The 25666-nt window shown below is 41.2% G+C and overlaps 1 protein-coding gene across 2 annotated transcripts in view; it reads left to right on the top strand.

The window, feature by feature from the left end:
- The window catches only part of LOC126163172 (cytosolic endo-beta-N-acetylglucosaminidase), a 121354-nt gene that overhangs the window by 52950 nt on the left and 42738 nt on the right, over window positions 1-25666 (top strand). For both annotated transcript variants that reach the window (XM_049920120.1, XM_049920121.1), the window contains exons 4-7: window positions 11338-11503; window positions 11614-11829; window positions 11900-12117; window positions 25177-25302. In XM_049920120.1, coding sequence (XP_049776077.1) covers window positions 11338-11503; window positions 11614-11829; window positions 11900-12117; window positions 25177-25302 — 726 coding nt within the window. The remainder of the gene's footprint in view (window positions 1-11337; window positions 11504-11613; window positions 11830-11899; window positions 12118-25176; window positions 25303-25666) is intronic.

The raw sequence follows: 25666 nt of genomic DNA on the forward strand, positions 1-25666 counted from the left end.
AGTTGATCTCTCCCAGTGAACCACTGCAACAGACAGCCTGATGTGTATTTCAGCTTGCCACTCTTATACTGATGCCAGGAGAGGAAGTAAACATATTTATGTCAAAAGGAGAGGCAGAGGCAGAGCCATGCTTTGCAGCCGTGCTGGTCTCTTGGGAAGGGGGGGGGGGGGGGGGGGGGGGGGCTATTGGTCTGCCACTGGCCCGCTCACTTCAGTCTCGTCTTGGCACCAGTCTGTAGCTGGCCAGCCAGCCCATCAGCCATCCAGCCTGGCTGGCCCGTAGCTCTCAAGCCACAGCAAGCAAAGCCCAGGCTGTAAAGCCCCACTCATCCTTCGAAGGATCGAACATTTCATCTACCCTACCCATGTCTGTAGTATAAACTAACGCAGCTAGAGCTATTTTGCTATAACATGAGCAGGCACATTTGCTTTTGACGTTTCATTCAAATATTTAACAAAAAATAAGTTAAAGAATACACTCATGATAAACACGGCTACCACAAAATATTTCAGCCAACTAGCAATTGCATGACACAGGAAACTTTTCTTTCATGTAAGCAATTCACATTAGATCTTGCTTTAAGGAAATATGTGTTCTACCAAGATAACTAAGTGTATTTTAAAAGTAAACAGTTTTAGTGGCAACTTACCAAATAATTGTGTATATGTAGGATATTGTTCACATTTTGAGCACTTATAATGTTTACTCAGTGTTTCTGAAACAATAAATGCTGCACGACAGAAATTACATTCTAGTATGACCCTTTATTTCTGTTGAAATGATGCACAATTGCACTCTAATTCAGAGTTAAGTGTTTCATAAAGGGTTCACAGAATTGCTTTAACTTCTTTACCATTCCACGGATATATGAAACTTGAGAAAAATGAATGCCAAAATCTTTATTTGTGAATTCTAATTTCTCTTATGATATTACAGTTGTAATATCATCTTTGTACAGCAGTGGCAAGAAACTCTGCTGGCAAAGCCCTTTTGGAACCCTATAAATGTAGAATCAATTTGAGAGCCCCTGTTTTCAGTATGTCATGCTAATAAAGTGCCAGCTGTGTCTCACAAGAGTGATGATTTTCAAATCCATGCTGGTTTCATGTCAGTAGGTAATATAATTTGGACTATTTCATAATGTTGGAACAAAGTGTTTGTTCACATGTCCTGCTACATTTTGATGTCAATGAACTCAGTGGATTACATGTATTTTCTTTCATAAGTTGTAGTGGTGTTTGCAACTGTCTGGTCTTCTCCCTCACAAGAAGTACTGGAATACTCCTCATGCTGTTGTACGAAAAGTAATTAAGCCACTGCATCATTGGTGCACAAGATGCATGTCTAAATCATTAGTCCACTCAAGAATGACATTGCCTGTAGAAACATAATCGTCCTGCTAAAACTATGGCAGGGTCATGACAACATAGTGGAACATGTCTGGTGATGCTGTGATAGTTTTGTTATGTCCTGGAATGACAGAGAATTTTCTTGAAAATTCACTTGGTATACTCATGGGATACCAATTCTGAATTAATTCCACTTTGATGTGTCAGCAGTTTATCAAATATATGTTCACAGACATGGGGCTTACTTTCATGCAGCAACTACCACCAGTCTCACTGTCTATATTGCGAATTATTTGTACCAGCCATCACAGGGGCAATGAGGGGGCAATGAACTCTGCTGTTGCTCCATGAAAATGTTGATGCACAGTAGAGAGCAGGAGGCAGTAGCTCTCAGTTCCAAACTAGTGTGACAGTAACATTTTACCTTCTCTGTGACAGTGCTACAAACAGCTGTATCAAACTCGGAACAACGTCTTTAGAAATTTTGTCATCATAAGATGTCTCGCTACATTAAGTACACAGTAAATCTACAGGTAAGAAACATAAAATACTGCAAAACTGCTACTGAAAATACACAAATCTGTTAATGAAATTGTATCGCTGAATACTCTGTTAACTGTTTCATTCAGCAACTATTCTCACAGCCACATTGTCATATTGCGTTATACTGCGGTAAAGCTACTTGAGTATGACAAAAGAGTTCATGTTTAATTAAGATAGCCATTTGCTGTATGGTATTATGATGAGAAGCCAGTTGTATTAGTGTAGTGCATATCAATAATGTTTCTCGTTAGGTTATTGAACAAAACAGACACAAATATCAGAGAAATTGTCAACAACATATTCCACAACGCTATCGAAGACAGTCTGATGATGCACAGGTAGTTTTTCGATCCCACACATGTAGCAACTCACTGATTCCGAATTAAGCCACGTTTGAAGCACAGGTGTTGAAACATGACAAACAAAAGAAAACAAAAACTAACATTCTCGGAGGTTGATCGATAAGGGGCGAAAAAGGTGAACACGTGTGTGCCAGATTAGAAGACATGCAATAGGTTTGTTTGCCAACCAAGCTCCTTGGTGCCATCTTCCAGGTTGTATTTGTTACTTTGCAATTGCAAGGCATCTCATTTGTTGGCAACAAATGCCAACTGTGAAGGATGTGTCCCTGTTAAGCAGTTCACAATACAAAACACCTTCTTTGTGCCAATACACACACACACACACACACACACACACACACACACACACACACACTCTCTCTCTCTCTCTCTCTCTCTCTCTCTCTCTTTGTGGACATATACAGGCCATTGTTTGAGATAATGTTTGTTATGGCTTACCCACTATTTTCTCCTTGTGAAGTTACCATACAGTACTTCAAATCACCATCAGGCTGCAGTAATTTAGATTTACTGTGACCTCTGTAAATCTATTATAACAAATGCCACAATCAACCCTTTGAATGGGCATAGATGACTTCCTTCCCCATCCTTCCCAGTTCAAGATTCTGCTTTGCATCTAATCTCATATTTGACAAGCCGTTGTACTGTAATTTTCCTCCTTTTCTTTTAACCTCATTATGACTACTGAAGGCAAGTGTCGCACGAAGGTTAATTGGTTGACACACTTACCAGTTATTGGATATACTGTCACTGACAATAGTAGCAAATCGCAGAAACGTCCTTCATCAATGCCTGTTTGTCTTCCTAACTGTGGTGATTGATTTATCTCAAAATGATCATACTTGAATCAATAAAACTTGACTTGCTCAATAGTGCTCACTCCGTACAGGGCACAGATGTTTTGAACTGCCTCCACTGCTTTTGCCCTTGTATTAAATACAAGCAGAACACAATGTCACAAATGCTAGACTTTACTGTGTTTTAGACTCCTTTTTCTAATGCATAAACGTTGCTCCTCATAATGTAAAAGATGAGAAATATTCAAGTCGTCATGGCATGAGTTTTACTACAAACTTGAATTAATGAGACCATAATTAAACATTCTCACAGGAACAGGCAATACAAAATGCTGAAACATAGTACAGTATCATACACAACATTTCATAATGTTATACATGGTAATTTGAGTGCCAAAAGACTTCTGGAGATCTAAGGCTCAAAGCCCGATGCGTTGCGATCAATTGGGCGCATGCTGGTCTGTATCAAGCAGCCACACTGATGGCACTGAAATTGGTCTTACCATGGCTGACACCCACAAGCCCTTTCACAAACATGTTTCCACAAGATTTTAGTAGTACTGGCTACTTAGAAAATGAGTGAAACTGTCTCCGACCTTCTGTCAGACTGATGCTCTTAGCAGACAGACAGAATGCAGCTTAAAAAAGAAAGGGAAAGGATAGGTTTGATATCACAATTTTGCATTCACACTGCATAATGTTGACTACTAGACCACAAATAGGTTATTCACAACAGCTCAAGTGGAAGTCAACATTTCTTGTTCCATGTGCTGCATATCCCAGGTTCATGTAGCGTACCACATCTACATCCACATCTACATCTACATCTACATCCATACTCCGCAAGCCACCTGACGGTGTGTGGCGGAGAGTACCTCTATCGGTTCTCCCTTCTATTCCAGTCTCGTATTGTTCGTGGAAAGAAGGATTGTCGGTATGCTTCTGTGTGGGCTCTAATCTCTCTGATTTTATCCTCATGGTCTCTTCGCGAGATATACGTAGGAGGGAGCAATATACTGCTTGACTCTTCGGTGAAGGTATGTTCTCGAAACTTCAACAAAAGCTCGTACCGAGCTACTGAGCGTCTCTCCTGCAGAGTCTTCTACTGGAGTTTATCTACCATCCCCGTAACGCTTCCGCGATTACTAAATGATCCTGTAACAAAGCACGCTACTCTCCGTTGGATCTTCTCTCTCTCTTCCATCAACCCTATCTGGTACGGATCCCACACTGGTGAGCAATATTCAAGCAGTGGGCGAACAAGTGTACTGTAACCTACTTCCTTTGTTTTCGGATTGCATTTCCTTAGGATTCTTCCAATGAATCTCAGTCTGGCATCTGCTTTACCGACGATTAACTTTATATGATCATTCCATTTTAAATCACTCCTAATGCGTACTCCCAGATATTTTATAGAATTAGCTGCTTCCAGTTGCAGACCTGCTATTTTGTAGCTAAATGATAGGGGATCTATCTTTCTATGTATTCGCAGCACATTACACTTGTCTACATTGAGATTCAATTGCCATTCCCTGCACCATGCGTCAATTCGCTACAGATCCTCCTGCATTTCAGTACAATTTTCCATTGTTACAACCTCTTGATATACCACAGCATCATCCGCAAAAAGCCTCAGTGAACTTCCGATGTCATCCACAAGGTCATTTATGTATGTTGTGAATAGCAACGGTCCTACGACACTCCCCTGCGGCACACCTGAAATCACTCTTACTTCGGAAGACTTCTCTTCATTGAGAATGACATGCATGACAGTCCAATCACACAATTGGTCTGATAGTCCATATGCTCTTACTTTGTTCATTAAACGACTGTGGGGAACTGTATCAAACGCCTTGAGGAAGTCGAGAAACACGGCATTGACCTGGGAACCCATGTCTATGGCCCTCTGAGTCTCGTGGACGAATAGCGCAAGCTGGGTTTCACACAACCGTCTTTTTCGAAACCCATGCTGATTTCTACAGAGCAGATTTATAGTCTCCAGAAAAGTATTATACTCGAACATAATATGTGTTCCAAAATTCTACAACTGTGATGTTAGAGGTATAGGTCTATAGTTCTGCACATCTGTTCGACGTCCCTTCTTGAAAACGGGGATGACCTGTGCCCTTTTCCAATCCTTTGGAACGCTACGCTCATCTAGAGATGAACGGTACACCACTGTAAGAAGGGGGACAAGTACCTTTGCGTACTCTGTGTAAAATCGAACTGGTGTCCCATCAGGTCCAGCAACCTTTCCTCTTTTGAGTGATTTCAATTGTTTTTCTGTCCCTCTGTCATCTATTTCAATATCTACCATTTTGTCATCTGTGCGACAATCTAGAGAAGGAACTACAGTGCAGTCTTCCTCTGTGAAACAGCTATGGAAAAAGACATTTAGTATTTCGGCCTTTAGTCTGTTATCCACTGTTGCAGTACCATTTTGGTCACAGAGTGTCTGGACATTTTGTTTTGATCCACCTCCTGCTTTGACATAAGACCAAAATTTTTTAGGATTTTCTGCCAAGTCAGTACATAGTAGTTTACTTTCGAATTCATTGAACGCCTCTCGCATAGCCCTCCTCACACTGCATTTTGCTTCGCGTAATTTTTGTTTGTCTGCAAGGCTTTGGCTATGTTTATGTTTGCTGTGAAGTTCCCTTTGCTTCCGCAGCAGTTTTCTAACTCGGTTGTTGTACCACGGTGGCTTTTTTCCATCTCTTACGATCTTGCTTGGCACATACTCATCTAACGCATATTGTACGATGGTTTTGAACTTTGTCCACTGATCTTCAACACTGTCTGTACTTGAGACAAAACTTTTGTGTTGAGCCATCAGGTACTCTGAAATCTGCTTTTTGTCACTTTTGCTAAACAAAAAAATCTTCCTACCTTTCTTAATATCTCTATTTACGGCTGAAATCATCGATGCAGTAACCGCTTTATGATCGCTGATTCCCTGTTCTGCGTAACTGTTTCAAATAGTTCGGGTCTGTTTGTCACCAGGAGGTCTAATATGTTATCACCACAAGTTGGTTCTCTGTTTAACTGCTCAAGATAGTTTTCAGATAAAGCACTTAAATAAATTTCACTGGCCCATTATGAACGTTTGATTCTCCCAGTCTCTATCCGGCAAATTAAAATCTCCACCCAGAACTATAACATGGTGGGGAAATCTACTCGAAATATTTTCCAAATTATCCTTCAGGTGCTCAGCTACAACAGCTGCTGAACCAGGGGGCCTATAAAGACATCCAATTACCATGTCTGAGCCTGCTTTATCCGTGACCTTCACAAATAGCAAAGCATGCTTATTAAGTTAAAACCTACAAATTTGTGAAATAAGCTAATGGGGGATGGTGATTCTTTAAATTTTGAGCAAAATAGTGTTGAACGGTAGTAACAGAATGACACTGAAAATAGCTATAAGACTTCTGCTCCTGACAGTGTGCTGTCATACTATCAGTACTGGAATCTTGGCGAATTTGGACCCAGATGGAACTCTTGCATAACAGTCAGTGTGCAACTAAACTTCTAGAGTTTCTCCAATGATCAGTACTGTAATCTTAGTCATACACTCAGGTGACACCTAACCCAATTCACATTACTCTGTCATTCTGAATAACAATTTATATTTAATCAAAGACTGTCAATGGAAATAAGTTTCTTCAGAAACTTCCTGGCAGACTAAATCTGTGTGCTGGACCGAGACTCGAACTCCCGAGTTCGAGTCTTGGTCCGGCACACAGTTTTAGTCTGCCAGGAAGTTTCATATCAGTGCACACTCCGCTGTAGAGTGAAAATTTCATTCTAGAAGTTTCATCAGGTTTTCATTTATGTATTTTCAATCAAATTACCCACTGATACAGATTATGTACTAAATTTCTTTTTGAGCTAATTAATGCTTATATTTGTACAGCTTCATTCATTACTACATTTCCAGTCTCCATATTTACAGTGCTGTAACTTCAGTCTTAAGAACTGGGGGATGCTGACTTAGATTTTCAGACATCCTAAAGGGTGAATATGAAGACTGGACATAGTTTGATTTTTAGAGGCCTCAAGTCAGTTTTCTGAACAGATTGGAGAGAGTACAAGGGGCATAGCTAGATGTTCATGGTCCAATGGTCCAGGAGTCTCCAGTGTCCATAGGATGTGCAGTGATACACTATGTTGTGTATCATCAGTTACCTGATTCAAACTCTGCATGATCAAAAGAAAATTGTAAAGTAGTGCCCAACCAAATGAGGCAATGTAGTTGTTAAGACACTGATGTCATATTTAGGAGGATGGAATTCACTTTATCCAGCTGTAGTGATGTAGATTTTCTGTGGTTTTCCTAAATCATTTCAGGCAAATGCCAGGATGAATCCTTCAGCAGCTATCCTATCCTCATAAAAACATAATTGTATATTTGGGTTCAAATTAATGATATGAATATAATAGAGGGAAACATTCCACGTGGGAAAAATATATTTAAAAAGAAAGATGATGAGACTTACCAAACAAAAGCGCTGGCAGGTCGATAGACACACAAACATACACACAAAATTCTAGCTTTCGCAACCAACGGTTGCCTCGTCAGGAAAGAGGGAAGGAGAAGGAAAGACAAAAGGATATGGGTTTTAAGGGAGAGGGTAAGGAGTCATTCCAATCCCGAGAGCGGAAAGACTTACCTTAGGGGGGAAAAAGGACAGGTATACACTCGCACACACACACATATCCATCCGCATGTACACATACACAAGCAGACATTTTAAAATGTCTGCTTGTGTATGTGTGTATGCGGATGGATATGTGTGTGTGTGCGAGTGTATACCTGTCCTTTTTCCCCCCTAAGGTAAGTCTTTCCGCTCTCGGGATTGGAATGACTTCTCCCTTAAAACCCATATCCTTTGGTCTTTCCTTCTCCTGTCTATCGACCTGCCAGTGCTTTTGTTTGGTAAGTCTCATCATCTTTCTTTTTAAATATAATTGTATATTTTATTTATATGTATGTTTTGAGCTGTGTATTTTCATTGTATGATGATGAAGACAAAGCCTGTATCAGTGTGAGATGATCCCTGGATGTATAAATAAATGAGTAAATAAATATTAGATGACAGTAGTTGGTCCTAGTTACAGTTACAGAGATTTGTTTGTTTTGTTTATCATTATTGTGCCCAAATATGTATGTACTGAGAAGTTCAAAATAAATTTAAATTGATATACAAAGGGGAAACCTAAAAGTGTAATTAAAAAATCTACATTTTGTGTCATTGTTCTGTAAGATGGCAGTACTGTTACCGGTGATGTAAGGAATGCTTGCAGGTGACATATTACTACAGAGAAGCAAAATGCAGCTGCAATACAGGTCCAAAATGTCTGCCCTGCTTGAGATCTGCACCAAGGAAGAAGAGCATTCTGTCATACCTTTTCTGAACAGTGAAGGTACGAAACCTATTGAAATTCATCAGCAAATGGGGATCCAGAATGCTGATGCATGTCTCTCATTGCAGCAACTGTGTGTGTGGAGCAGAAAGTTCGAAACTGGCATCACTCAGTGCCTGGGGCAAGCACACTGTGTTGTGATACCATTGCGTATTGCAACTGTTGAAGTCATTATGATGGAAAATCAGCACGTGATGGTGGGTGAAATAGCCGCACATTTGCTTTAGGTGTGGCTCAGCACAGCACATTACATCATTTATGAAGTGCTTAAGTTTCACAAAGTGTCTGCTAGAAGGGTGTCACCGCAGCTCCCTCTAGAACTGAAAACAGCCACACACTGATGTATGCAAAGAACTTTTTGTGGTACTTTGAAGTAAAAAGTGATCACGCTGAGTGAAGACCACAAGTTTGGACCACTCAAAGAGGTGATGGGAGGAAAGACATTTCATTCCATTGAAGAGGTGCAGCAGGCGGTGCACTAGTGGCTGAGCACACGACCAAAAGAAATCCTCCCTTCTGAGAGGAATTTGTGCTGGAGGAAGTGTGTTGAATGACAGGCAGACTATGTCAAAAGATGATATACTTTTATTCAGTAAAAAATATTCAAGATTTTCATTTGACTACCCATCATACATTTAACGTGTGATGAAAATCATCCACAATGTTTTTGTGGTGTAGTGCCACAGAAATTCGAATAGCCTTGTCTTTTTCTCCACACCCACATTGCCTCCCCAAATACACACTTTTGCCCTCTGCTTCTATAGTCTGTTCAGTTACCAATTTGGAATATTCAGTTTGCTTTTCAATACAAGATTTAAAATCCAGTTCTTCATTTCCAGGTTGTTTGATCATAGTTTTCCTATATTTCTTAAAACAAGCTGTCCTTAAACCCTGTTTATTTTCATGTAATCATTATCATCATCATCATCATCATCTTCTTCTTCTTCTTCTTCTTCTTCTTCTTCTGCTTCTCCTGTCTTTGGGGTACATTAGATCAATCACTTCTGGATGTTCTGTGCCTTTCTGTTAGCCAAGTATGGTTCCATTCTTTCTGTTATCACTTTCATTTCCTTTCCGCTTCAAAGATTTGGATTGTTTGTTTGTTTTTGATTTCGACTTGTAACTTCTCTTTCTTGTTGTTGGACATTTTTCTTTCAGTTTTATTTATGACCATATTTTCTGTCATTTGGCATTTTTAAAGTCTCTCTCCATTTCCTTAAAACAGTTATCTATGTTTTTTGTTGTTATGGAAGTGGTCAATAAGTTTTTTGGTTAGTCTATTTGGGTTCGTTCTGTGGATGTGTCCACAAAAATCAATTCTTCTTTTCCTTGCTATATCTGAGAGTTTTTCAATTGTTTGGTGAAGGATTTAATTTCTGATATGGATTAATATGTTGTAATGGAATTTGGCACCTTTGATTTTTCTCAATATCTTCTTTTCTTTGATCTCCAACCTTTGAACTGGGTCATGATTGGTGATGGGCAGTGTTCTGGCTGCATATAGGACTTCCAGTTTGATTACCACATTATAGTGCATTATTTTTGCATTCCATGAGAGGGACTTTTTGTTACCTACATATTGTGGTGAGTTGGAAGGGCAGTTCAACTTTATTTTTTCTAGATTCCATAGCCTTTTCCTCAAGGGAATTTCAGATGAACCATTCTTGAAGATGTTTGCATTTATTAACCATTTTTATTTTTTTATTCTCTCACTTCAAACTGTTCCTGTGGGCTTTTTTATGTTTATCTTTTTTGTTTTTTACTTTGTGGAGGAGATTTTGAGACCAAATTTTTCTGCTTGTTTTTGTAGTGCGAGAGTCTATTCTTTGGCATGTTTCTTGGTCTCAGCTAGTAGAGTGATTTTGTCTGCAAAGGCTATACAATTGACTCCTATATCTTAGTTTTGTGTTTCTAGTTGGATTCCACTATGGTTCTTTATGTTCCACTCTGACTAATTGTTGTAGGGCACAGTTAAGTAGCAGGAGAAGAGTCCATCTTCTCCTTGCTGTATTACAGTTTTTATCTCAAGAGAGTCACAGAGTTCTCACATTAATTTAGCTTCGGAGAATGTGTTGGTAACAGTTTCTGTGATTAGGTTTATGATATTGTTGTCTGGGTTTAGTTCTTTTAGTGTAGAGATGAGGGATTCCTGGTCTCTTGAATCATAAGATTTTTGAAAGTCACTGGAAGTGATAACATATGATTTTGCTATTGATTTTTGGTAGGCCATGAGGTTTTGAAATTTAGAATTTGTTCAGCACAGGATCTTCTTTTCCTAAAACCCATTTTATATTCTTGAAGTTGATCTAGTTGAGGTTCTTCTCTGTTTAGTAGGACTTTTTAAAAAAAATCTTGTGTGTCACATCTGAGAGTGAGATTCCTGTGTAGTTGTTGGGGGTTTGTTTCGGACTCATCCAGTTGGAATGTGTGAATGAGGGCCATTTTACATTCAACTGGGATTCTCTCATTTATTAAAATTCTTCAGAGAAGTTTTGGAGACACTTTATGACATTTTTGTTGACAATTTTCCAAATTTCGACCTCATAGTGTTTGAGATTCGATATGATTGTTTTTAGGGTAACTGTTTCCAAGCTTAGAGTTGGTTGTTGTTGAGGTGGTGAAGTCCATTTTTTCCAGTAGGCTTTCCAGTATATTTTGCAAGTATTCCAGTTGTTTTGGGCAATATTTCCATTTTTGTCTGCTTAATTTTGAAAGAGGAGTTGCCTCCCCCCCTTTTCTGTTCTAAATCTTAAATTCTTATTTGATATTTGATACATAATCACACATTGATTTGTATTTGATTAACATGTGTTCTCTTTCTGCATTTCAATAAATTCCATTTGTTACTGCATTTTCAGGACATTTTTTGACAAGTGTGATGGCATTTTCCTTAACTATGCGTGGAGTGAACGACATCTTCAGAACTCTGTTAAAAATGCAGGCATTCGTGGGTATGATGTTTATGTTGGTGTAGATGTCTTTGGTCGCAAGTTTTATGGAGGTGGTGGATTTCAGACTAGAAAAGTTAGTGTTTCTTATAATGCATTTTTAAAGATTAATCATACTATTATGTAATCATTGTCTTTACAGAGTAGTTATCCAAATAGTTCCTTATAAAATGAAATTAATTTCAGGCTGTGGAGCTAATCAGAAAACATAACTTGTCCATTGCAGTATTTGCCCAAGCCTGGGTGTATGAATGTTTTAAACAGTCAGAGTCCTTTATACACCGTGAGTATGCTTTTTGGCAGACGCTGTGGCCATACCTCTTTGTGCATGGACCTAAAGATCTTCCTTTCTCAACATCATTTTGTCAAGGCAGTGGACATAAGTACTTCTCTGAAGGACAGGTATGTGACTTTCTGAAATAGGAACAATCTTTACCTACTCAAGCATCTACTGAATCTTGTTTTGTTGCAGATGGTGTCCGAAACCAATTGGTACAATCTGCGCAGGCAGCAGTACCAACCATGTGCAACAACTTGCTTAAACCATCGTTACAATGTGACAGCTGAAGAACACAATAAGAGCAGTGGTATATATCCACCTGTAGAAGACACTGGTTGTATGATTTACTATGCAGATGATGCATTTCAAGGAGGTGGATGTCTGTTACTTAAGTGGTCCCATACAAAGAGGTGAACATTGAACATTTATCTTTCTGTTCTCCCTAAAGCTACTGATAACTTCTGAAACTGAATTCATATCTGCTTACAACTTCTTGTACTTTACAGAAGATTTCTGAATATGTGTGTGTGTGTGTGTGTGTGTGTGTGTGTGTGTGTGTGTGTGTGTGTGTGTGTGTGTGTGTGAGAGAGAGAGAGAGAGAGAGAAAATGGGCAGCATGTTGCCATTTTTTTCCTGAGAAAGTGTACTACAGTTGTAAAACTAATTCATTCCACATCTTAGCACAAGGTCACAGTTATGATCTGCAGAACATACTGTTTTGCAAGTATATGTACCACAGATAGGATGTACCATGGAGGAGAAAGAGCATTTCTTAATTATCTTGAAGAACAAATAACAGAGGTGAACACCATCATTATGGGATGGTAAGCTCAAGACTATTAGTGCTTAGGTAGCAACCACTGGCTATTGATTGCTGACCTAAAAGATGTTAAAGTGCCAAAATTTAAACAAAAGGGAATGCCAAAGATTAAGACTTGCCTGTTGAAGGACATGGAAAAGAAAAGTAACTATGAAGCATGAATAACAGCCACATTACCCAAAACTGAAAAAGGTGGAGTAGAAGATGAATGGTCTTTATTCAAAGAAACCCTTGTTAAAGAAGCCGTGGACATCTGCAGAAAAATAAGTGCCACGGCATAAAGAAGGAAACACCGTGGTGGAATGATGGGTGGAAGGCAACTGTAAAAGATAGGAACATGCTGAAAAGGAAATTAGACCATTAAAAAACAGAAAACAGATGATAGATGAAATGAATTAGCAATCGAACATCTAGCAGAGGGATGCCAGAGAAAGAAACTAGCTGTAAAAAGACTGATCCAGGAAGGAAAGGAAAATTGCTGGGAAAACAAGGACAGAGGAAGATTGTCAGGGAAGTAGGAAATTACTGTACAAAGTACTAAAGAATAAATGAAATCAATATGTAAATATCCTTGCACTGAAAACAGATGATAGTAACTTAATATGAACAGAGCAAAGGATCAGGGATGAAATGAAAAAGTACTTCAACTTGCTGCCAAATGAGATGGGGACAACTCAACCATCAATGACTGTAGAGTAATTAATGAATTCTAGACCAACGGACACCAATTAAAATGGCATGAGGTAGTCATAGTGTTAAAAGAGCGCGTGGAATGGAAAGTTGTCAGTCTTTGATTATCTCAGCTCAGGCTTAAATTGGCTGTATAGAGTGTTATCAATGATTTCGGAAGAAGACAAAATCCCAGTAGATTGAGTAAAGGAGTCATGATCCCTCGGTTCAAAAAAGGCAATCAGTGAAAATGTGGAAGCTACAGAGGCATCATGGTGCTGTCACACACCCTGAAAATGTTAGAAAAAATCTTTTTTTTTTCAGTAAGAATGCTGGGGAAAAGCACTGGGAGTATGGAAGAAATATTCTAACTGCATTTGTGGACATTGAAAAAGCATATGACATTGTTCCTCAAAACAAGATATGGAAATGTTTGGAAGACCTAAAGGTGCCAAGAACCTAATTGTTAAAGTTAAGATGCTATACCAAAAGTGTTACAGCTATGTCCAGATAGGCAATAGACAATCAGAATGGCTTGAAACAAAGAGAGGTGTCCAACAAGGAAGTGCCCTATCACCACTCCTGTTTGTAATAGTAGTGGGCGAGATCATAAAATGATTGGAACAACACATTCAAAAATTTTGGACTAAACATAAGTAAAATGAAGACAGTAGAAATGACCATCAACAGGCTAGGAACAATGTCAAATATATTTTTAGAAGGAGTCAAAGTAGAATCTGGTTCCCATTTCAAGTACCTAAGAAGCATGATCTCAAAGACAACACCATTAAGCAGGAACTACTCAGCAGCACACAGAAAGTACTCAGCAGGACACAGAAAGCATCCAATTTTTATAGTCAAATAAGAAATCTTCTGTAGGATAATAAAATGCAATGAAAAGCAAAAACGACCATGTACAACAATTATTTTGTACCAATCCTTACATATGGTTTAGTAACATGTATCCAACTAAACAAAGAACTCAGCAGAATTCTGGCAGAAGAAGTGAGATTCATCAGAACTATGAATCAAACAACTACTAAGGACAAAATCAGGAATGAGGTGAATAGAAAAGTAGTTGGTATTGAGGTTCCCGTTACCAGTGTCATAAAGAAACACTGGCTTCAGTAGTATGGGCACATAATGAGAATGAGCAGCGAAAGACCTGCCAAAAAGTATTTTAACTTAAACCTCGTAGGAAGACAACCACAGGGAAGACCAAGAAAATAGTGGATAGAGATCAAATGTGGAGGAGAAAGGACACAAATGGGAAGTTGTCCTGGAACAGACGATGTATGAAGATGGGAGGAGACAGCGAGCATATGTTCACACACCCAGGATATTGGAGTTGGAAAATTATGATGATGAGAACATGCAAATAAATAAATGGAGTGGGTTAGGATAAATTGAGAGCAGGTGGATTTGGAGTAAAGGCTGCATTGCAAAGATAACTCTCATTTGTGAAGTTCAGAGAAGCTAGTGGCAGATGCAAGGATCCAGATGGAATGGGTTGTGAATCAGTCTTTGATCTGGAGCATGTATGGTTTAGCAGCATGTTTTGCCACTTGGTGGTCCAGTCTGCTCTTGGCCACAGTTTGGCAGTGGCCATTCATTCTGGTAGATTGTTGATTAGTGATCATCCTCATATAAAATGCCATGCAGAAATTGCAGCAAAGCTGGTATATGACATGGCTGCTTTCACATAAAGGCATTTCAAAACAGACATTTGCAGAAGTGAACTCTAATGGACTATTTGTGCTATAATTGCTAATAGAAAATTGATCCATTCTTGTACTTTTGAAATAAACTATACACCAGAATATTTGTCGAGAATTCTCTCTCTCTCTCTCTCTCTCTCTCTCTCTCTCATTTTCCTGTATCCTCAAAGTACCTTACACTGTACAGTAAAATACTTGTTTCTTCCTCTGACTTCTTTTAAAATATATGTCAGTCAACATTCACAGTGGTGCCTTATTTATGTTCAGATACTCTGTTGAACACAGTGGAAGAATGTTTACTGTTTTGCACTTCAACTACTTCGGTGCTTCCACCTGTTTTAATCAGTTAAAAAGATCTGATAATACTGACTCAATTATAAATTTGAAATGTTGTTGTGGTGGTCTTCAGTCCTGAGACTGGTTTGATGCAGCTCTCAGTGCTACTCTATCCTGTGCAAGCTTCTTCATCTCCCAGTACCTACTGCAGCCTACACCCTTCTGAATCTGCTTAATCTCTTGGTTTCCCTCTATGATTTTTACCCTCCACACTGCCCTCCAATACTAAATTGGTGATCCCTCGATGTCTCAGAACATGTCCTACCAACCGATCCCTTCTTCTAGTCAAGTTGTGCCACAAGCTCTTCTTCTCCCCAATTCTATTCAATACCTCCTCATTAGTTATGTGATCTACCCATCTAATCTTCAGCATTCTTCTGTAGCACCACATTTCGAAAGCTTCTATTCTCTTCTTGTCTAAACTATTTATCATCCACATTTCACTTCCATACATGGCTACACTCCATACATGATTCTTGAAACAAGTGTTAGGTATGATTAAGTTATGCTCTGCGCAAAATTCTACCAGGCAGCTTCCTCTTTCATTTCTTAGCCCCAATCCATATTCACCTACTATGTTTCCTTCTCTTCCTTTTCCTAATCCCGAATTCCAGTCACCAATGACTATTGAATTTTCATCTCCCTTCACTACCTGAATAATTTCTTTTATCTCATCATACATTTCATCAATTTCTTCGTCATCTGCAGAGCTAGTTGGCATATAAACTTGTACTACAGTAATAGACGTGGGCTTCATGTCTATCTTGGCCACAATAATGCGTTCACTATGCTGTTTGTAGTAGCTTACCCGTACTCCTATTTTTTTATTCATTATTAAACCTTCTCCTGCATTACCCGTATTTGATTTTGTATTTATAGCCCTGTATTCATATGACCAGAAGTCTTGTTCCTCCTGCCACCAAACTTCACTAATTCCCACTATATCTAACTTTGTCCTATCCATTCCACTTTTTAAATTTTCTAACCTATCTGCCTGATTAAGGGATCTGACATTCCACGCTCCGATCCGTAGAACGCCAGTTTTCTTTCTCCTGATAATGATGTCCTCTTGAGTAGTCCCCGCCCGGAGATCCGAATGGGGGACTATTTTACCTCTGGAATATTTTACCCAAGATGACACCATCATCATTTAATCATACAGTAAAGCTGCATGCCCTCGGGAAAAATTACGGCTGTAGTTTCCCCTTGCTTTCAGCCGTTCACAGTACCAGAACAGCAAGGCCATTTTGGTTAGTGTTACAAGGCCAGATCAGTCAATCATCCAGACTGTTGCCCCTGCAACTACTGAAAAGGATGCTACCCCTCTTCAGGAACCACACGTTTGTCTGGCCTCTCAACAGATACCCCTCCGTTGTGGTTGCACCTACGCTACGGCTATCTGTATCGTTGAGGCACGCAAGCCTCCCCACAAACGGCAAGGCCCATGGTTCATGGGGGGGAAATTTGAAATATAATTGCTAATAAACTGATATGATATAGGTGATGTATCTCTACTAACAGACTGCCCATAAATCCCTTGCAATATTGCTTCTCGTAGACTTGAATTCCTCTGATGTACGCTGTACTAACTACTTGCTGTCACTGAAAAATAACGATCCAGACAAATGCTGCTTCTTCGCTCACCAGTTTTGTCAAAGTAATTCAAGACAAGACTAGTGATTCTATCAGACCTATATGCCTTACTCCGTATATTAGAATAGGCATACTGAGAGCGTACAAACAAAAGTGAATTATCATCATTAAGTAACCTGTACATTATGACAAACTGACTGAAGTTAGCACTGTGCACTGGCTATCAAAATATTGGTAGGATATTAACATATGCTATTAATATTTGAATAAAATAACTAATATTAAATTGTTATGAAATACTGAAATTTAGAGAGCTGCCTTTGTGGAAAATTGAGGGTCAAAGAAACAGCAACTTCCATTGCATATGTGGTATCTTATTGCTTAACCCCTGTTCTCTTCAAGTGTAGGTGAATTTGAGTTCTGGCACAGGATCTACATGCATTGAAAATGACTTTGCAATAACAGTGTGATTTATTGTAATAGCCTGTCAATGTGGTATTTGCAGTTAAACATGTATGATTCCACAGTCAACTTAAGTAGAATGACAAGAAGTTGTGACTGCGAGGAGATCTGAGTCTGAATGGAGATTAAAATACATTTAGCTGTCTATTGTTCTTTGATTAACTGTTTTGGTTTTCACTATCCTTTAACTTTTGTTGATGTTCATGTGAAATTCTGCTACAAGATATATGGTTACAGAGATACAAGACAGTGTTGGTGCAAAGGATGGATCCCCGGAATGTGTTCTTAGCTTAAGTGCGTGTCACCGCTGTTGTTGCCAGTCTGTCATGTCATCACATTGCAGATGTTTGACAGTCTGTGGGAATAGGAAAAGATGACAGGCACTATTTGGTCAGTAATAAAATAAGAAAAAAAAATAAAAAAAAACTTTGATACAATGTCTTGTTGTGTAGAAATGCTCACTGTTAAATTTTCTCAAAACGCACTCAGGAAGGGCATGAGATTGGAATGTGCTGGATTTAATATTTAGACACAATTTTCACACTCAGTGATGGACACCCATGTAACTATGTAATTTTACTGTGTGTCATCACTTTTATTTAAACTTTTATTCTTCCAACAACAAATGCTTTAGCCCTCCCAGTAACAAATATTACAGTAAATAATGTATTCTTATTCCAGATTCTGTGAAAATGAAACATTGCTAAACAGTCACTTCTCAGTCTCTCAGACGAAGTGGCACTTTTAAGTATTTTGTGTATATTCTGTCAATGCAGTGTGCATTGGCATCCATTGTTGATGGGGCCTGGTGCTTCTCATAGATTCAGTGTCTTGATAATCTTCTGTCTTGTGCATTGGTTTCTTCTATTTTGAATCTTCTGTGCTTGTAATTTCCCCTCTTGTGGTTTTCCTTCTTCGTTGTGGATATAAACTCATTTCTTCTCAAAACTTCATCCTTAACAGCAACAATACTGCTATTATAGTTATTCTGGAAACTCCTATGTTTCTATAATTTTTGTGGATCAAAACTGTTTCCTCCATTTCACCACTGTTATCCTCTCACCCATATAAAATTTTCTGACTTTTTTACAAGGAAAACCACTTTTCCTTCCCCAAAGTTAAAAATGAGTGGTAATGATTCACAACCTGTTCAGTGCTGTCCATGTTAACATTACAGTGTTCCAGCAGCAACTAATTAATTTCTCTTGTTACTTCTTTGTTAATAGAAATTTATCACACATAAAACTTCTACAGGATCAAAGCACATGTTGTTTACACAAAAATTATGTACAATTAAAGTTACACAAAATGTTACAACCAGTTTAAAGGATACACTGAATTTCATTTACAACTTAACACAAAGTAAAGAAAAAGGTTTAGGTATGTATAAATATTTATGATTTTTACTAAACATGTAGTCGAACACCAAAAACCTCTTTGTATTGAAGTCATTTTCCATAGGTATATGGGGGTTTGTGTCCTTATCCTTGTAAATAACAACCCGTTGATCCAGTTGTTAAAACAATGAGCACATTTATGTCACACTTCAGATATACGTCATTACACATCGAACACCCCCCTCTCCCCTGCATTGCGGAGCACTATACTCTGGTTGTTGTGGGGGGAGGGTGCAGGTGTTGCGCCATCTTCGTCCGGAGGGGGAACTGGGTGGGGCAGAGCCGGGGTTGGAGCTCTTTTGGATGGAAAAATGTAATCACGGTGCCACACCAGTGGGAGTATATGGCAACTGGTTTGTGAGGTGACAGGGGGGGGGGGGGGGGGGGGTGGAGGGAATAGACGGAGACACGGGGTACAACACGTACAGTGTCCCCATGGCGTCAATGAAAGATTGAATGAGGGAAGGATCTAAGGAATTGGGGATCGTTGAGGAGTGGAGAATGGAAAGTTGGAAGGTGTCATCATCAGCGGAGCGGGCGGGATCGTGGATGACTAAGAGAGAATCATTTGTGGTATTTATACAGATGTGATGTCAGACGGTGAAAAGTGTGAGACATCGATGGAGACGGTAGTGGGTTGTTGAATGTCGGGTGAGAAGTGTGTGATGGACGTAGCAGGAGAGGGTGGGGTGAAGGGCATGGACCCCAGACTCTGCCCAGTGAGGGTTCCCAGCGTTGGGGAAGGGGCCGTGGTCGGCGTGTCGTCCCTTGAGGAGGCGGCGGTGTGGAGGTCATTGTCCATCGTGGTCGGTAGCGTCGCGTCGCTGGAGGTGTTGTCATCTGCAGTGACCCACACCGGCTTGAGTCGAGACACTGACACTGTCGAGGGTTTGCCTTTGATACAGATGTCGAATGTATTCGACGAGCGCCTAAGTACCCTGTAAGGGCCTGTGTATGGGGGTTGCAGGGCGGCGCGCACTGTATCGTCCCTAAGCATCACAGCTTCACACGTGTCTAACCGCTGGTGCACGAATGTTTTAGGCGGAGTGTGTGCTTTCGGAGTGGGTGTTCTCTGCACTCGTATCATCTGTCGTATGTTCTCGATTAGCACGGGGTATTCGATGGTATCTTGGAGCAGTGAAGACTCGACAAACTCAGCTGGTAGGGTCAGTGGCTAGCCATAGAGCAGTTCGGCCACCGAGCACTGCAGGTCATCTTTATATACAGAACAGAGGCCTAGCAGTACCCACGGGAGGGTCTGTAACCACCATTCCCTGTGGCACATTAGCACTGTCTTTAATGTGCAGTGCCATCGTTCCACTAAAACGTTTGATTGGGGGTGGTAGGCTGCCGTGCGAACGCGGCCGACGCCGAAGAGCTCGCACAGTTTTGTGAAGAGGACAGCCACAAATTGACGGCCTTGGTCTGTAGCAATGGTTTCGGAACAGCAGAAACGTGTGACCCATGTGGAGAGGACAGCGTTGGGGACTGTTTCGGCCGAAATATCAGCTAGAGGGGTTGGTTGCCTCGACCCATCTAGTTGTTCTGTCGATAAAAGTAAGCAGGTATCAGTAACCATCCACCTGGGGAAGGGGGCTGACAATGTCGATGTGGATGTGGCGGAGTCTGCCAGAAGGTGAGCAAAAGACGCATGAGATGGGCGTGCAGTGGTGTCCAACTTTGGGCCGCTGGCACGAAATACAAGTGCGACACCAGTCGCGACAGTCTTTGCGAAGCGAAGGCCATACGAAACACTCAGCGATGATGCGCGTAGTTGCGCGAATTCTCGGGTGGGCGAGACTGTGCAGTGTGTCAAACACCGAGCGATGCAAAGAGGAGGGGGCGTGGCACGCTAGTGGAAGTGTCACACCATAGCTCCGAGCATGTGCCGGGGGTCGGCTTGCGCGCCAGGCGCAGAGAGTGATTATTGTCAGATAAAAACCTCGCCAAGGGGTCATCATTTGTTTGAGCTCAAGCAAGAGCATCGAAGTCGATTGAGAAAGATATGCCCGAGATCCGGGGGAAATAATCAGCAGCTATGTTGTCGGATCCTCGAACGTATTGTACATTGTTTGTGTATTGTGAAATGATGTTGAAATAACGGAACCTCCTAGGAGGTGGGTCAGCTGGAGGGTTTGTGAGTGCTTGGGTGAGAGGTTTGTGGTCTGTAAAGGTCGTGAGGGGACGTCCCTTGACGTCTTCGCGGAAATATGTAATGGCTTCGTAGACAGCTAAGAGCTCTCTGTCGAAAGTGGACCATTTGCACTGAGAGGGAGAAAGTTGTTTTGAAAAGAACTTACGAGGTTGCACCACCTCTCCTCTGTGTTGTTGAAGTACTGCGCTGACTCGCATCCGGGAGGACGATGGTTCAATCCCGCATCCGGCCATACTGATTTAGGTTTTCCGTGATTTCCCTAAATCGCTCCAGGCAAATGCCAGGATGGTTCCTTTGAAAGGGCATGGCTGACTTCGTTCCCCATCCTTCCCTAATCCGATGAGACCGATGACCTCGCAGTTTGGTCTCTTCCCCCAAACAACCCAACCCCAAATGTGCTGATAGCTATTTCACTAGCGTCTGTGGTAAGCGAAAGTGTTGCATCCGGGTGTGGATGGGCAAGCGTGATGGCTTCTGTGAGTGCGGTTTTGAGTTTTTTGAAAGACGCACGCATGACCTCTGTCCACGACACGCGTCTCGCCTGACGTTTGTGGCCTGCACAGTGCGTCTGTGAGGGGGACCTGTAGTTCGGCAGCTCTTGGAATGTGGCAGCGGAAAAAATTGATCATTCCTAAGAACCAGCGGAGTTCATGGTATGTTTCTGGTATCGGCAGCTGTTTGATAATGTCTATTTTCTCTTGTGTGGGCCGGATACCATCGGCTGAAACTATGTGTCCCAGAAAAACAACAGAATCCTGTCTCAGTTTGCATTTGTCTTTGTTGATGATCACACCGTGGGATTGTAATGAGTCAAACAGCACATGGATGTGAAGCTCGTGTTCCTCGTGAGAGGAAGAAAAGATCAAAATGTCATCCAGGTACGCGTAGCAGAAAGGTGGGGGTCGTAATACTGTATCTAAGAACCTCTGCCGGGTTTGAGCGGTGTTTTTCAATCCATAAGGCACGTAAATGTATCTGAAGAGACCAAAGGGTGTGGTGATGGCTGTTTTAGGGATATCTTGTCGGTACATTGGTATTTGGTGATACACTTTCTCACAGTCTACCACAATGAAAATTTTATCGCCTGCCAACTGAGAAGCGAAGTCCTGAATGTTCGGTACTGGATAATTGTCCATGATTGTGTGGTAATTGAGATGAATATAGTCGCCACAGACTTTGTAGGAACCATCCTTCTTTGGTGTGAGATGAATCGGTGATGACCAGTCACCGGAGGATGGGCGTACAATGCCTGCTTTTAATAGGTCCGAGATGATTGCTTTCACTGCTTTGAGTTTGTGTGGATTCAGGCATCGTGGTCGGTGTCTGACCGGAGGGCCCTCAGTCGTATTGAGTTTGTGACATGCGCCGCTCGTGATTGATAACATGCTACGCACGCGGGGTGCGTCGTTAGCATTCAACACTCGTGCAATGAGTCAATGATTTGAGTGCACGCCGGTTTGTGCGAAGAGCAAATACCTCGAAGTGAGGTGAGTTCGGATTTCATGCTCTGTAATGTCTGTTCGGTATGCTCGATAAGGGAGGTGAGCTTGGCCTGCGTTTGCTTGAGTTCACTGATTTCTTGTCATAGTAGCACGTCGCAACTTGGCTGCAAGAAGAGCACATTCAGTCTGCAATAGTGAAATGTCAATGTTTGTTGACCAAATGGGTGATACAGACGCAGTGGCCGTAAGGACGATAGTCTTTTGCGAAGGTTGGTGGACTAATGTACTTTGCGGAATATCTAGAGAATATTTGTGGCGTCGCAGAAAGTCAATGCCCAATACCGGACAAGTTACCTGTGCCACATGAAAAGTCCACAAAAACTTCAAGTCTTTTGACAGTTTGAGCGTTAAAGGCGCCATACCTAACACTTTGATATGAGAGTCATTAGTCGCACATTACAGTCTGGTCGAGGAAGTTAACACGGTAGGTGCGAGAGCTGGGGGTATTACACTCGTATCAGCACCACTGTCAATGAGGAATTTTGTTCCTGAGATGAGGTCAAGAGCGAATAGACAACCGTCGGCGCTTACCATGTTAGATGCTGTTGCTGCTGTAAGGCGTCTTTTTTTCCTGTGCGCGAGATGCTGCACCTATGGCGCCTCGCGAGCTGCATTTCCCGCCGCGCAAGGGCTGCGGCAACATTTCCTGGCCATGTCGCCAAAGTTGGCGTGGAACCAACACAGCGGCCAGGCTGCATTAGACAGTGGTGATGTAGAGCTCCTGGTGTCAGCTGTGTCCATTGTGGAGCGCTGCAGTGCGGTGTTGGTTGTCATGGCGGATGTCGTGGAGGCTGTAACTGGTTCTCCGCGATGGCGGGCAGATGGCACGTCTGCGTAGCGTGAGCGCTGAGGAAGCGAGCTCGCCCGAATCCTGGAGATCCTCTTGAGATCACTACCCCCACTCTTCATGCTGTGCGCTCACCTGTTAATAATCCTGAAAGCTCGATCCGTGACCAAAAGCTTCTCGTCCAAAGTGCTGGTGGTGAGCAGCAGGAGCTGTAGTTGTAATGCTTCTGGCATTTTGACAAGCCACATCGACCATAACGCTGTATTGGGTAGCAAATCCACAGGTGCGAGGGCACGAAGTCGTTGTCATAGTCCCAATGGGGTGAGGTCGTGCAGGTGTTCCTCGTGAATGATATGATGAATAATCTCGTCTGGAGCTCACAAATGAGTCTTTTCGTGTTCATATATTTCGGTGAAGGCGGCGGGCTGATCACAATGTCGCTAATCAAATCCAAATGGTCATGCAAATGTCCCACCAAGCGAAAATAGAGTCGACTAACGTGAACCATGTGTTGGGCTGCATTTTTGCAAAAGTCAGCAGTTTAGGTAACTTAGTTGGTTTGGAATCCACGACCACTGGGTGTGTAAGAGCCACAGGTGTGGGAGCAGTCAATATGGTGTCTGCCGGGGGCTGGGGTAGGTTTGGGGGCCCGTAAACTGTTACACCCCTCAGATCGGTCATTATTGCTCTCTGATGTCTAGCAAAAGTGGACAAGTTACTAGGAGAGGTCACATTCACTATACACTGTTCAGTTCGATCAGAAAATTGAGGCTGTGCGTAGCCAGGCGCGGAACTGATTCGCGGCGCAGATGACGTAGCAGCCGTGTTGTGGCACTGCTCCAAAAGTTGGTGCAAAGATCTGAGGGGGGTTGCACACCCCTGAGTGTGTGACATTAGCGGTGGAATGTCTGGATCTCTTTTCACACTTTGTCCTGTATGTTCGAAAGAACGATCTTGAGGCAAGATGGCAGACGGTACGTACGTGTTGTCTGTAAGTGTTGTGGTACTGCAATCCACTCGCAGGTCGGAGGGCCTCGAAATGTTCGATGTATAGAGTCCATGCGTAGCGCAGGTGGGTGGCATGTTTGGATTCTGACTGTAGAAATCGTACGGTGGTACACCTCGTTGCACAGGCCACATGACGATACAGGCGGTTCACTCGCACACACACGATTGTTATTGTTATTGAACTTGGGTAGAACATGGGAAGAGCGTCACAAACTGTTGTTGGGGTAACCATTGTGGGAGTTTGGGTCCTTATCGTTACAAATAACAACCCATTGATCTACTTGTTAAAACAATGAGCACATTTATTGTCACACTTCAGATATATGTTATTAAACATCGAAAGTATCACATAGAAGGAACATAATGGCCGCCTTGACCCAAAGAGTTGTTGCGCGCCAGAGATGTTATGGCACGTTAGTGTTGCCACAGGTATAACATGTAAGTGATTAGAAACAGATGGATCAAAGGAAACAGAGTTCATAATTAATTCTATAGAGTTTTACACCTACATCTTTATTCTGTGAATCACTATAAAACTCATGGCAGAGGGTACTTTTTATTGTACCCCATATTCCATTCCATTCACAGATGGTCAGATTTTCATGTTAGCCTGTGACATATCTTTAAACATCTTCCTGTTAATATTTTTCAAAATTTCAGTTACTTACTGTCACCAATCAAAAAGCCTGTGACCATTTACACTGGCTTTCTTTGCGTATGTTAGTTCTACATTGATCCAACCTGATACAGGTTTCTGACATTCTATGGGTGAATTATAACTTTCCATTTGTTTCACGTACAGCTAAGCGTGTGTGATCAGTCAATTCAATTTTCTGTTAAAAAGTTTGCTAATGCATACAGTCGGTGAGCTATTGCAATGCCATAAGTTAATCTGTAATCTTCTTTGAGTTTGATATTGTAGTCAAAATTACGTATGTGTTTGGTAAGTGGATTTTCTAATGTTTTTTATGTATCTAGAATGAAATTGTCACTCTGCAGCAGAGAATATAATTTTATTCTAGCACTGCTGATGAAGTTAGTGAAGCTGAAGCTGTTCCAGGAGCTAACAAAAGTGAAAAGGAACCTTCCCAAAAGGAAATGACTGAGAGTCAGCCAAACCCATTGGATGCTGTGTTGTCTTGCAAGAGGTAATGAGCAGAGAAGTACAAATGTTGACACTTAAAAAATAACATAAAAGTATTTTCGGGCTATCTTACCACATGCCAACAAAGTGCATATTAGGTTGAAATATTTTATTTCATATTAATGGATTTTTATAGGAAACAAATTTCACATGTTTCTCATTTATTTATTTCAAACAATGGAAAATCCAGAATGTAGTAATGACAATATTGTGAAAAAGTGAAGCTGTTGATTCACAAACTGTGGAGATGTTGAGTCACAAACAGGCACAACAAAAAGACTACTAAACACATAATATTTCATCCAGAAGGCCTTCTGCTGAAATAGACAACATAAACACAGACATTCACACAAATGCATCTCTCTCTC

Source organism: Schistocerca cancellata, chromosome 2, assembly GCF_023864275.1.
Source record: "Schistocerca cancellata isolate TAMUIC-IGC-003103 chromosome 2, iqSchCanc2.1, whole genome shotgun sequence".
Classification (NCBI taxonomy): Eukaryota; Metazoa; Arthropoda; class Insecta; order Orthoptera; family Acrididae; genus Schistocerca; species Schistocerca cancellata.